At 40.9% G+C, this 13874-nt stretch overlaps 1 protein-coding gene across 10 annotated transcripts in view; it reads right to left on the reverse strand.

Moving 5' to 3' along the window:
* Nucleotides 1-13874, reverse strand: part of nedd4l (NEDD4 like E3 ubiquitin protein ligase) — a 426083-nt gene that overhangs the window by 151813 nt on the left and 260396 nt on the right. For all 10 annotated transcript variants that reach the window (XM_078551960.1, XM_078551971.1, XM_078551949.1 and 7 more), the window contains one exon: nt 4119-4169. In XM_078551960.1, coding sequence (XP_078408086.1) covers nt 4119-4169 — 51 coding nt within the window. The remainder of the gene's footprint in view (nt 1-4118; nt 4170-13874) is intronic.

The raw sequence follows: 13874 nt of genomic DNA on the forward strand, positions 1-13874 counted from the left end.
TACATGATTTAACGACTATGTATGTAATGTATTTGCAGAGATTAATGAGAATAACAAATGGTTGTTAACGCATGAGAAAAGTTGTGGTGTAGTGGTTAACTTGGCAACACACAGTTACATATGATGCTGCCTGCAAATTTGTCTGTAGTTCGTTATGGAAAGATGGATGTTTGGGTTTTGAAATATAATCATTACTGACTGTCCGACCTGGCTTGCCATAGTCATGTGACCTCTACCATGAGGGTGTCTGGGAGCAGCCATTATACATTCAGTTCAATGAAGACATTACACTAGACACACTCTAGACTGTGAATTTGTAACACCTAGCTACCAACCCCCCACCCCCTCTTTCCTGGCAACTTTGAGACTGAACTGCATTGTTCACAATCTTGGTATCATATTTGACCCTCAGATGAGCTTCCACTCTCATATTGTGCTATCACTAAGACCACCTGTATCTGTACCCGTATCCATAAGATCATCAGACACTGCCCCTGCCTCAGCTCATCTGCTGAAATCCTCATCCAAGCTTTTGTGACCTCTAGTGTTGACATTTTCAACCCATTCCTGGCTTGCTTCTACAATCCACCATTTGTAAACTTCAGTACATCCAAAGCTCTGCAGCTCATGTCTTAACTTGCACTTAATTCAGTCAGCTATCACTCCTGTGCTCGTTGACCTATGTTGACCACAGCTTAAACAGTGTTTTCCTTTTAAAATTCTCATGCTTGTTTTCAAATCCTTCAGTAACCTCACCTCTCCCTATCTCTGTAATCTCCTTCAGCTGTATAATGTTCTAAGGTATTTTTATTTTTTATCTACTTATTTTTATTTAAATTCATTTTCATTCATTATTTTATCCTATTTTCAATCTTTTTTCCCACCACCGTCCCCTCCCCCCACCCACCCCACCCCCACCAGGGCCACCTGTCACTTGTTCATGTTGTTCTTTCCAGAGTGCTTACCCTTGTCCTGCCATTATCACATTCTGCTCTCCGACCTTAATGCCACCACTAGCACCTCCTTTAGCCAGTATCACTATCATTAACACCCCTTTGTCCTTTTGTCCATGACATCTCTGGCAATCTCTCCTTTGCCTCCACCTATCACTGGCCTTCTATCCAGCTTCACCTGCTCCAACCCCTTAAACAGTTATATTATACTTCTCTTTTGCTCTGAAGAGGAGTCATAAGGACTCAAGATGTTAACGGTTTTTTTTCTCCACAGATGCTGTTCGACCTGCTGAGTTTTTCCAGCATTTTGTGTTTTTGTTTCAGATTTCCAGCATCTGCAGTATTTTGCTTTTATCTATAATGCTCCAAGGTATCTGTGCTCCTCTAATTCTAGCCTCTTGAACATCCCTGATTTGAATTGCTCCCCCAGTGGTGACTGTGCCTTCAGCTGCAAAAGCCCTGGGCCATGTAATTCACTTCATAAAGAACTCCAATTTGCCACCTCTTGTTACTCTTTTAAGACACCTCTTAAAGCCTACACTTTGACCGAGCTTTTGGTCACCTGTCCTGATATCTCCTTATGTGGCTTGGTGTCAAATATTGTTTATAATGTTTCCTTGAAACACCTCAGGATGTTTCACTATGTTAAAGATGCTATATAAATACAAGTTGTTGTTATCATTTACATTATTATTCATTTACTTTGAAATGTCATAAGACTGGAATACTTTTCATCTAATATGAACATATATATGCCAACATCTAACTGTGGCATTTTTGAGCAGTAATAGCAGCAATTGGGCCACTTTTATGAAATGGCAAGAAGCATCTCAATTGGTGCAAATCTTAAAACATACTTGAGTAAGTTTTTTCAGTATAAGAAATCAAACATGTCCTGGTCCATCATTACACTACTTGAAGCCCACTGGTTTGCACAAGTAGTGCAAGGAACTAGATTATAATGCAACAAATGTGTTGCATTGGAGGCCCAGGTGCCATTGTCCCTATCTCATCCATGCCATAGTAGACCTTCCATAGTAGCATTCATCATTCACTTATATGCAAGAATGTTTCCAAAATGATTCAATAGTACCCAATTATCCAGGCTGTGCAATTTATCCCAGACTGCCCCATGAAGCAGGGGGACCAAAGGAAGAAAAAAAGGGAGGAAAGGGGAGCCATATTCAAGGTACCTAGCAGAAGGATTATTAAATCCTTGCTGCAGATGTCCAGCAATTTGTTTTTGCTGCAGTTTTTATATTTAGGAATACTACCATCCTTTCTGTGCTAAAATCAATGTTAAAACTGCCAAGTACATGTTCCTGTTCATCTTTTGGACCAAATAAAATATTACATTAACAAAGTAGTCAGCAAATCAAAGAGGCATTCTACCAGCAAAGTAGCTGACAGTTGAAAACAGAAACCAAGGTTGGGGGAAAAAAAGCCTCATGCAGCCAGGGCTCCCAATTGACAAGAGCTTTCCAAGATGGGCTTAAAAACTGCCCTGCACTAGCCACAGTTGGAAATAAATGATGAGTTACGTAACAATGGTCCTATTTATATAAAGTGATTACCTTGTGCCAATTGGTGTCGGCTCATTTGTCAACTGGTTTTTATACTTCAATATTCAAACACTATAGTGTGAGCATAAAAGATTAACAAATAATTTGCTTGCTAGAATTCTAATTTTAGTTGGTGCAAATTGGCATGGCAAGATGCAAAACATCACAATTAGTCAATAACACCATACATTTTCTTACTTACAAGGCACATCAACCAATGGAAATGCTATTATTTGAGGTCTTAAAATGCAATAATACATTTGATTTTAAGGAATTTATCAGTATTGAAACTTTGTCACAGTGTGTATCTTCAAAAGGAGTTCTCTGTCTCGAGCACCCAACTATTACTTCTTCCCTTTAATCATTCCACCCTTAAAATTTTCCTTATTACATTATTTGTTTGAATATCTTATCAAACCCTTCATTCAACTCTTTTATTGCTACTAAAGTGGTGAATCGGAATTTTTGTCTCTTGTTCCCACAAGCCTCCTGGTGAAGAATCCTTCACAATTTCCCACCTCCTTGCATCCAATAATTAACCCAAGGATTATCAAATCATCTGTGATTTAGTTTTAACGATGGGGGGCTGCACCCCAAACTGGTTGGAGAACACCACTGTGTCCCTGGGGAAGACCCAACACTATTTCAGTGCCCTCAGGCACTTAACTGGCCAGTATTGGGCCTTCCACACAATCAAGCCTCCAGCGGGGCTGAAATCCCATCCCCGTGAACTGCTGAACAGAGGGTGGCAGCTCTCCATTGCTGACAGCGCCACTGGGAACAATGGCGGCTGCCGGTAATGTTCTGAGGCCGAGCCCAGTGGATTGCCATTGGATTCCTGGACACAGGTGAGTGGGATGGGATGGGGGAGCAGAGGCGCTGGAGGCTAGGGCAGGGGGTGGTTTTCAGCACCCCCATCTTCCCGATGCCGGGTCCTCAATCAGGCACTGAGTGCCTGTTAATGAGGGACCCCACCCCACAGGGTTTCCTGGATGACCTTTGGGAGGCGTGCGAATCCTGTTAAATGCCTGGGCTCCTACTGAACTCCAGTGAGCTAAGATATAATTGGTGTCAAGTGGCTCATTAATGAGCCAAATTGAAACCCCACCCACGGTCTTCTTGTGCCCGCCACCAACTTAATTAGGGACAGTTTTCCCGAAGCCAGGTAGTCCAGCCCAATTCTCATGGCCCCAACTCCCTCCACCGCACCCAACACCATGTTCATTCCTGCTCTGACAGGTGGCGGGCTCAATTAAATTCTTCACATTGTGTTCTATTCCAAGAAACCTAACCACCTTAATTGGCTCCATTTTCCTTTTCTTCTACTAACCGGAAATTTTTAAAGTCAAGCTTCATATCATTCAATTACTATTTGTCAACTTATCACATCTTATCTTTTACTCATTTCAATTGTGATGGCTTCATGTCCAATAGGTCTTGGTTTTTCACTTGGGTTTCTTAATAACTTTAATAACACGAGAAATAACACGAGTGGGTATGCACTTTGGAATTTGATATGTGGTTGAATAGGGTAGTTAAGCATCTTTGTTTGTTCAGCAGATACATATTTCTTAATTTTTTCCCCCCCTAATCAGCAACTCACCGGTAAGTGATTAAGAGGTACATCAACTTGGCCCAGGAAATCATCTCTTGTCTGTAAAAACAAAACCATAACATCTTCATCAGTGTTATTGTGGAACTCTGAAATGTTCCTATAAATTCCAAACTTAACCCAAGAGAATGATAGTCAAAACTAATCATTTAATCTAAAATACAAAAAAGGATATAATTTAGGGAAGGGCAACAGAAGAATTGGAGGGGAGTTAAGCTTCTACTTATACGACTGTGAATACAGCCTCCACACAGTGCCATAATAGGCAATAAAGATACAAAACAATGAATCCATCTCCAGATGGCCATCGTTGTGCTGGGTAGAAGTTTCTTTTCCAATTCTGCATTTCAATTATGGTGTCAACAAAGCTGCGATTAACTGCAAAATCAGAGAGTAAGGACTCAGAGAAAAGACTTCAATTTTTATTTCCAGTTTCGCTGGGTGAGGCACTCATCAGAATCGTATGCTCCTTGAAAGGTTTTGCAATTAAAAGCATCACATTTCTAAAGTTATATTTAATATTTGAGCTTGAACAATGGTGATTTTCAATTGCTCAAACCAGTTCTATTCTTATTACATTGCTAGCAACATTGTGGACGCTTCATTAAGGTTTGGGAATCAAATTGATATTTAACAATGCTTCCTAAGTTCCACAAATGCTAAGGTTAAACTATATTTCATCACAAATGCAACCTGGTGGTTCAGCCTTCATTGCACTGCACTATGGAGAGCTCAGTACACATTGTGAGCATCAGCTAGATTAACAGCAACAAGAACCTGCCCCAAAAGGAGGCAGTTACGAGTCAAGGCACTTATGAACGTGCACCATGATTTTTAAGAGAAAGCTGGAGGAAGCAGGAAATGGGGGTCCTTAAAGTTGGGAAACAAATACTTATGGGGGTGAAGATATGTATGAATGCACAGTGGACTAATGATATATAGATTCTGGATGGAGGGGTCTTGCTGAGTCTTTTCAAACTCTGGACTTGATGTTCTTCAGTAGGAAGAGAGTACACATGTATTAGAATGTGGCAATACATGTGCAGTACAGATCATATTAACCATGGGCAGAATTTTCCCCCACACTGGGGGGGGAATTCAGGAGCAGGCGCATGGAGGCATGCCTCCGATTGGGGGCGCGACGCCATTTTACGTGGGCGGGTCAATTAAGGCCCAGCCAGCGTGACATCTGCAAGGAAGTGCAGTGCGTTCGTTGTGCAGGAGGGGGTTGGGGGGGGCGAATTCCGAGCCGAGAGTGCGCTCTTTCGCGCATGCGTGCGAAAGAGCGCACTCATCTCCCTGAGGCTAAGTGCTGCCTCAGGGAGATCGGCTCCACATTAAAAAATGTTAAAAACAGAAAAAAGAAATTTCCCTGACATGTCCCCTCATGTGACACTGTCACATGAGTTGGGACATGTCCATCACTTTTAGTTACACTTTTATTAAATTTTTAAAAACCAACATGAAACATCATCCCGCCCGTGGATGAGGTTTCATGCTTTTTCTGAAGCCCACCAGTGCTCCCGGTCTGCCCGCCAGCCTTAAGGTTGGATGGGGCAGGTCCACTAATTACGTTAAGTACCTTGTTAATGGCCTCAATAGGCCATTGACAAGTCGGCGGGCGCACAGCTGATTCGACTGAGCCGCCACCGACCTGAAAATTGAAATGAGGCGGGGTGATGTCGGGAGTTTCGCCCAACATCATCCCGCGTCGTTTTACGCGTCGGCAAGCGAGCCCCACCCCCCGCTTGCCAACCAGGAAATCCTGGCCCATGAGATTGAAGTTCTAGTGATTTATGAATATGATCTGAACCTTAAAGTATTATATCTTTGTGGTGCACTCAAATATATGAATAATTTAGCACAGAAATAAATAAGTGCAATAAGGAGAGTGGTTCTTTCAGGGTTAAAAATTGCCAAATTATATCATCCTAGAGTTCATCTGAGTGCAGCCTCCAAAATTTCAATAATGTTATTTAAACATTAGTGATATAGTATTTTGTTTCATTGGGTGCCATGGAGAAACTGTCCATTCATAACAGACAGTAAAATTCTGCTTCCGAGAATTAACTAAAATAGGACTTTGAGCTGCTTTAAGTGGCATTTCATGGTGAGCAAAGGCAATGTACTTTTTCACAACAAGGGAAAAGGAAGTGAAAGCTATTGACGGTATATCATCCTGGCTCACTTCTGCACATCTCTTAAATCGGGCCGAGGATAGCACTGTGAAAAGATCCAGCAAGCTGATAAACTGCAGTATTAGCTACTGACAGCTAAACAGAGGCTAAAAGAAAAAGAGAAAAATAACTCATGGAAGAGGGGATTAAAAAATTTTAAGTGGAATTTCCCTTGACGTGCACTGAGGCTTCAACCCAGTACCAGCTGGCAGTACTGTCCTGCTTTAATTCTTCCATATCAATTTAACAGAAACTTAATATGTTGTCAAGTATAAATGGGCTATTCGTTAATATGAATCTCTTCGATTTCTCATAGGTCTTCAAGTCTCCAAAAAAAAACTTTCGGCACAACACTCAAATATTTATACACAGCTAAATGAAGATGGATGCAGTTATACAAGACAGAGATTATTTGCAGCCTACTCTGTTAAAATATAACTTAATCAATTAACACTTGAGTCAGCTATTAAATCAAACTTAATGTCTTCTCGTATCCCAGTAGCTTCAGCCGTCAGGTTTTCTAATAGAACAGAATTACACTGTGAGCCCTAGAGAGAAATTCATAAGCACGCTGTTTTTTGCCAGAACATACATTCACCAAGTACAGTATTAATCATGTTATATTCACAAATTTCAATGCTGAAATTACTTCTGAAATCGCCATCTTGACTTTCAAGAGATTTGTCCACCACATTGGCAAGGCATCACGTCAACAAATCAGAAGTCCAGGATAATTCAAAAAAACTTATGAGCTTGCTTGAACTGGTTAATACAAGTCATTTTGTGTAAGGTCAAAGTACACTAAAGAGCACTTGCTGCATCACAATTGTTATGACCAGGTGAGAAGGGGTGAACTGGCTCCCCTCTGTTCAACCTCCTCGGTTGGTCACAACAAAGGTTTAAGTTTCTTTTTCACGAAGATATGCCTTTTCTGAATCCAAATGTATTTAACTATTTAATCTGTGAGCAATAAGGAGCCAATCAAACAAGGTTTCTTGAGTCAAAACAAAAGAAAATTTATTAACCACTAAACCCGAGGAAAAAATAATAATTACGCGATGTCACATGCAAAGGTGTCAGGGGAGTTAGCGTCCAATAAAACAAAAGTTAAAAGAATATACAGCTTTGATTGTCCTTGAGATGTAGATTTTTAAGCATTGTGGCCCGTGTGGATTGGATGGTTTTGTGGGTGCGGTCAGATGTAGAAGATGCTCTAATGTCATTTAGGGAAGGAAATCTGCCTCCTTACCTGGTCTGGACTACATGTAACTCCAGGCCCACAGCAATGTGGTTAACTCTTAAAATATGCCCTCTGAACAAGGGCAATTAGGGATGGCAATAAATGTTGGCTCAGCCAGTGACACCCACATCCCATGAACGAATAAAAAAAAATTGAGGTCTCAGCTCGCTGGTAGATTTCTCGTAAAGTTCACTTCTGAACCGGGTATTACACTTGTTCCAAAAGAGAAGGGGAGAGAGCCCAGCTTTCAGTCTGTTTCATTTGCTGAAAACTTTCTTGCAATCTCTCTCTTGTTATATCAATAGAAAATTGAAGAAATCCAAACCGTGTACCTCAGACTTTATTTTTTTTGCTATTTTTAAGATGGACTTTCTGCTGAACCCAATAAGATGGCTGCTACAAGCCATATGACCATGGGATTGGCGCTTTGTTCTGGAAGCTTCCAGCCAAAGTTAAAAGAACAAAAAAAACCTCCTCTCATCATTGTGGGATCTCACACCCAATTATAATGGCATTATAATCACAAAACCAGGGAACTCGCAGATCGAAACTCGTTATTCCTGCAGAGTTGTTAACACACCCATCTCATACCTGGGTCTGTTAAGTCCATCTCAAAAGAAGACCATTGAGGAGACAATGGACATAATTTGCATCTTGATAAGTGTACCCCTCTAGCAGAGTCAGAGGGTTTGCCCAGACAATGGCTTAGAAGAACAAAGAGAAGAACAAAAAAAAGTACAGCACAGGAACAGGCCCTTCGGCCCTCCAAGCCTGCGCCGATCATATTGCCTGTCAACTAAAACATTTTGCACTTCCGGGGTCCGTATCCCTCTATTCCCATCCTATTCATGTATTTGTCAAGCTGCCTCTTAAACACCACTATCATACCTGCTTCCACCACCTCCTCTGGCAGCGAATTCCAGACACTCACTACCCTCTGCGTAAAAAACTTGCCCCGCACATCTCCTCTATAGTTTTCTCCTCTCACCTTAAATCTATGTCCCCTAGTAATTGACTCTTCCACCCTGGGAAAAAGCTTCTGACTATTTACTCTGTCCATGCCACTCATAATCTTGTAAACTTCTATCAAGTCGCCCCTCAATCTCCGTTGCTCTAGTGAGAACAATCCGAGTTTCTCCAACCTCTCCTCATAGCTAATAACGTCCAGACCAGGCAGCATCCTGGTAAACCTCCTCTGCACCCTCTCCAACGCCTCCACATCCTTCTGGTAATGTGGCGACCAGAATTGCACGCAATATTCCAAGTGTGGCCTAACCAAGGTTCTATACAGCTGCAGCATGACTTCCCAGCTTTTATACTCAATACCCCTGCCAATGAAGGCAAGCACGCCATATGCCTTCCTGACTACCTTATCCACCTGGTTTGCCACTTTCAGTGACCTGTGGACCTGTACACCCTGATCCGTCTGCCCGTCAATGCACTTAAGGGTTCTTCCATTTACTGTATCTTTCCTGCCTGTATTAGACCTTCCAAAATGCATTACCTCGCATTTGTCCGGATTAAACTCCATCTGCCATTTTCCGCCCAAGTCTCCAACCGATCTATATCCCGTTGTATCCTTTGACAATCCTCTTCACTATCTGCAACTCCTCCAACCTTAGTGTCGTCTGCAAACTTACTAATTAGCCCAGTTACATTTTCCTCCAAATCATTTATGTATATCACAAACAGCAAAGGTCCCAGCACTGATCCCTGTGGAACTCCACTAGTCACAACTCTCCATTCAGAAAAGTACCCTTCCACTGCTACCCTCGGTCTTCATTACCAAGCCAATTCTGTATCCATCCTGCCAGCTCACCTCTGATCCCGTGCGACTTTACCTTCTGTACCAGTTCAGCTTGCTGAAATAAGATCAATAACATGGCTGGTAACTCTTTCAAAAGCTAATGGTTGGGACATTATCAGTCCCAAAACCAAAGTCAGTCCCAGACACCAGATAAATATCCCTTTTGAAATCATTGTGGCAAAACAAGGTCACATGACTTAAATGACCATTTTGAAGTCTCTATATTCCTTTGAGAACTGAGAGACCTTCAGTCTGCTGAATTACGAAGTAATTGAATAGACCTACAGTAGGGCTCCCAGCTGACCAAGCAGCTGCTCACTGTGTCTCAACTCCTTGAAGTCTGTTTGATTTTAGAGGTCTCTAATAAGTGCTGGCTAAGCGGCCTAAGCATAGAAATCCCACCGTGCTGCATTATTCGTTTCAAGGATTTTCGTGTTGCTGTCTCCAACCAGGAACTCATCTGGACTGAACTCCGCCATGAAAGTATGCTTTCAAGAAGAAGTTAGATATAGCTCTTGGGGTGAAAGGGATCAAAGGGTATGGGGAGAAAACGGGAGCAGCCATGATCATAATGAATGGCAGAGCAGGTTCGAAGGGCCGAATGGCCTACTCCTGCTCCTAGTTTCTATGTTTCTATGAAAGAAACGCCCTCTGGCCTTTGAATTTACAGGCTCTGGAAATCACGTGAACTAATATTAATTTCTCTGGTTCTTTTACTATTGTTATCCATAGTTGTAAAAGCTCCCTCTCTTCTAGCCCCCTTACTGTGTGCGCGTGGTTACAAACAATCCCACGCCCCAACCGTGGGTTTGAATGTGAAATGAACCAACCTTCTGAGTTAATTGTTTTACCTATAAAATTGGACCACATAAACTGAGGGCTTGGCGAAACACACCACAGCCTACTTTTAAAATAATTCAAAAACACATCTGCTTACCGACAGATGGAGGAGGATAAAGAAGTTCAGTTTGCCTCTCTCCTTACCATAACACTCTCATGGCTGGCAGTCTTACTCTGATATACTTCACTCATTGTTTATTTCCAAGGAGTTTTGGGTGGGTCTTTCTGTGGTAGCCATTGTTCTAATATCCAGTGCATTGCATTTTAATGCCTCTTCCTTATACAGTGACAAGTTTCAAGGTATCGCTGAATTATAGGAAACGTCTCTCTTCGCAATCCCCGAGGAGTGATTTGTTTGTTTTTTTCACCTTCACCTTGGAAGGTGGTCTTCCTTGCATTTTAAGTAGTTTGTTCTGCCTCATTTCAAATTGTAAAATTTCCAGTCAGTTAAAAAAATCATATTTTCAAAAATAAAGGGGGCATAGCATCATGACACAATCTAATTCTCAGATGATGATAATGGCAGCTTTGCAAGGCAAAAACTGTTCAGCAGATTTAATTCTACTTACATTTTCCAAAACAAAAGCAGAATCTTTGAACCATCTCTGCCAATGCTCTCAAACTACATTCCTACTTACTCTCATCTCAGATTTCTCCTTCCTAGGCTGAAAAGACTAGGTTTGAACCATTTGTGCTCATAACTCAGACCTTACATACGAGAGATAAGCTTTGTGGCTGTTCTCCACAATGTCTCCCTTGTTTCTCAGCAGCCAGAACCAGGCAGTGTTCAAGGCGCGGTCAGACGATGGCTTATCATGACTTCATGTAACTTGTATTCAACTATTTCGGTTCTGTAGTTCAGCGCTCCATTGACTATGTTGAATGTGCTCCACAGTGGTTGAATATACTAAGGGTTTAAACTTTTGTTCCAACTTCACCTTTCATTGAGTTCATCGAGTGTGTGTTCAATTTTTTTCATCCTTTCTGCAGCATTTCACACTACTCTGCACTAAACTTTATCTGCCATTGTTCTGCCCAATATATAATCTGTCCAATTTCTTGAGTAAATTTTAGCAGCCTTTTTGAATTCTATTGCTTATGTTTGTTTAACAGCATCTGCAAATTTTATCAAGTTGCAATGAGCTTCTAAATTAAGTTTATTTATATAAATCAACAAAAGTACTAATCCCATTACTAAATGGTGTGTATCCCAGCACCTCACAACCTGAAATAACTCTGAACATGTATCTAATGATTTCCACCCACCAATCATTTCTTCGCTCATATCCAGGATTTATTCTGTTGTTCATATATCAGTGATCTGGTCAGTTACTCGTAACCTTTTCATTGCAAATATTCTCACCATTTATTATGGCATCTCACAGTAAGAATCCTAACCCCTGTGAACAACAACAGCCTGAGGTTGTCTTAGAAAACTGTGGCTAAGTTTGGAATGTAAATTATGGATTACAGCAATAAGAGTTGCTGCATGTTATTTCAACATTATACCCGGCTACTGAAGACAAAAACTAATTGAACAGGAGAAATAGAACACCGATAAATGCACTCAAATAGGGTTTATTTTTCAGCCCCAAGACTATTGGACTGAATCGAAAAAGTCATTCTACAAGCAGCTGTTCGTTGCGTGTTATTATGCCATGATTTTAGTGAATGATGGAGCAGATTCAATGGACCAAATGGCCTACTCCTGCTGCTATTTCTTATGATCTTGTGATGCATAAGTGCCATTTTAAAGACCAGTAGATACTTAAGAATGACAGGAAGCCTCCACACTATAGGGAGAACAAAGCCCAAGTCAATGTGAGTAATAGAATGAACTCAAGATATAGCATAAATATGTATATGAGACAACTCCATTTTTCCAGACATGAAAATTATATTTTTGCATTTATTTGGCATATAAGTAAACCTCCCTTTTCAGCCATGACATGCTGTGCTTACATTAATAGTAAGCCTCAATTGTCACCGCACAAATGCATGTTTTACTTACCAGTATAACTGGGCAAAGGGGTCAAGCTGGTGATACAGGTTGTGCAGAGATGCGCAGGAGTTGAAGACACACTCGCTCTTTGCATCAGATGCTGATGACATTTCAAAATGGCCATCTCCACACCTTTTATACCCGGCGCATTAGTTGACCTCCGTTTTTGGCGGGATTTTTCGAGGCTTCAAAGGTTGACTTATATGCCAGCATTTATGGGTAATTTAGCAGTAGCCAAACTACAGTGTCAATAACAGAATCTGGCAATTTTGTGTCACTGAAACAGTCCATGTCCAAATGCAGCAAGGCCTGGACAACATGGCTGTTTTATGATGCTATTGTGGGGAGGGGGAACTATTTCATTAGCAAAGAACCTCTTACAATAACTGGCCCTTACATGCAGACCATGCCACTTGTACATTGGCCTTTGCATACAACTGAAAAATTGTCTTTGCAGGTGGTCAGGACTGTAGATCAAGTTATAATAATAGCAACAATGAATTTCATGAAACACAATGTACTACATTTGTTTGTAGTTGAACTCTTTCCATTTTGCATGATTTAAAAATTCCCATCACCTTTTAACATTTCCAGAATTTCCAGTTTTTCCCTATTTATTTCCTGGTGCATAATCTGAATTTGCACTGAAAAACACAATAATACTTTAATAATATATCAGTCATTAATTGAGCAACCCTGTTTCAAGTTCACTCCAATAGGAGATTAAGGTTCCTTTTGCAATTCACAGTTCTTGTTCTGAATCAGAGCGTTGGTAAAGGCAGTATCATTTGTTTCAATATCCCAAGTTTGGAAATAAAATAAAAAGCACTTTAACATGAGCCAGTAACACTTGCTGGAAAACACACTTGAGGACAGCAATGAGATTTCCCTCTCCCCTTCACTTTCACTAACATTTCAATCACTTCCAGTTGTTCAATTGAACAGTATAGTTTTATACCATTCTATCAGCTCAAAGCTGACAATGACTGAACCATCATACCCCAAAGCACATCTATTCAGGAAGGCAAAGAAAGACATTTTCTTGCGGAAATAATTAGCAGGGTCCTGGCCAAGGTCCACTCAAATTGGTTTGGTTCCAAACTACACATGCCCTGTGATAAACTCGAACATCAATTACCACCCTCCAACATACTGCAGTTCCCCAAGCAGTAACCATTTGAAAAAAAAAAGCACACTGTTGGTGGGACCAACAACTAAGCTATAAAAGACTTCATCTTTAACAGCAACTGATCCCAGGGGTTTATTCCAGCTCTATGTTTGAACTTGACTACATCAACCTCAGAGATATTCAGTCATCCCAGCTCAGAGCTGACTTGACATCTTTGTTGGCACAGAGTTGTCCTGGTGATGCAGAGCAGATATTCTACAAGCTGTGGTTATTTCAATTTAGTCTATTTATCAATACAGTAGCAGATTACAGCTGGTTATGCCATTCACACCAACATAATAAATAATTGTTTACCTGATAAACTACTTCTAAAGATTGGTTGACTGAACAAAGACTATTTCCATATCCAGATTAGCAAACCTTAAATCATCTCTAAGCAAATTAGCAGATTTTGTTTGGGATCCACACTGGTCTACAGAAACCTAAGAAGTGAACTTTTATAATGTTTACTTGAAAATTGTTAACATCTTCTGGATTTCTGCTAAAAGGCCA

This window comes from Cetorhinus maximus, chromosome 1 (assembly GCF_964194155.1).
Source record: "Cetorhinus maximus chromosome 1, sCetMax3.hap1.1, whole genome shotgun sequence".
NCBI classification, from domain to species: domain Eukaryota; kingdom Metazoa; phylum Chordata; class Chondrichthyes; order Lamniformes; family Cetorhinidae; genus Cetorhinus; species Cetorhinus maximus.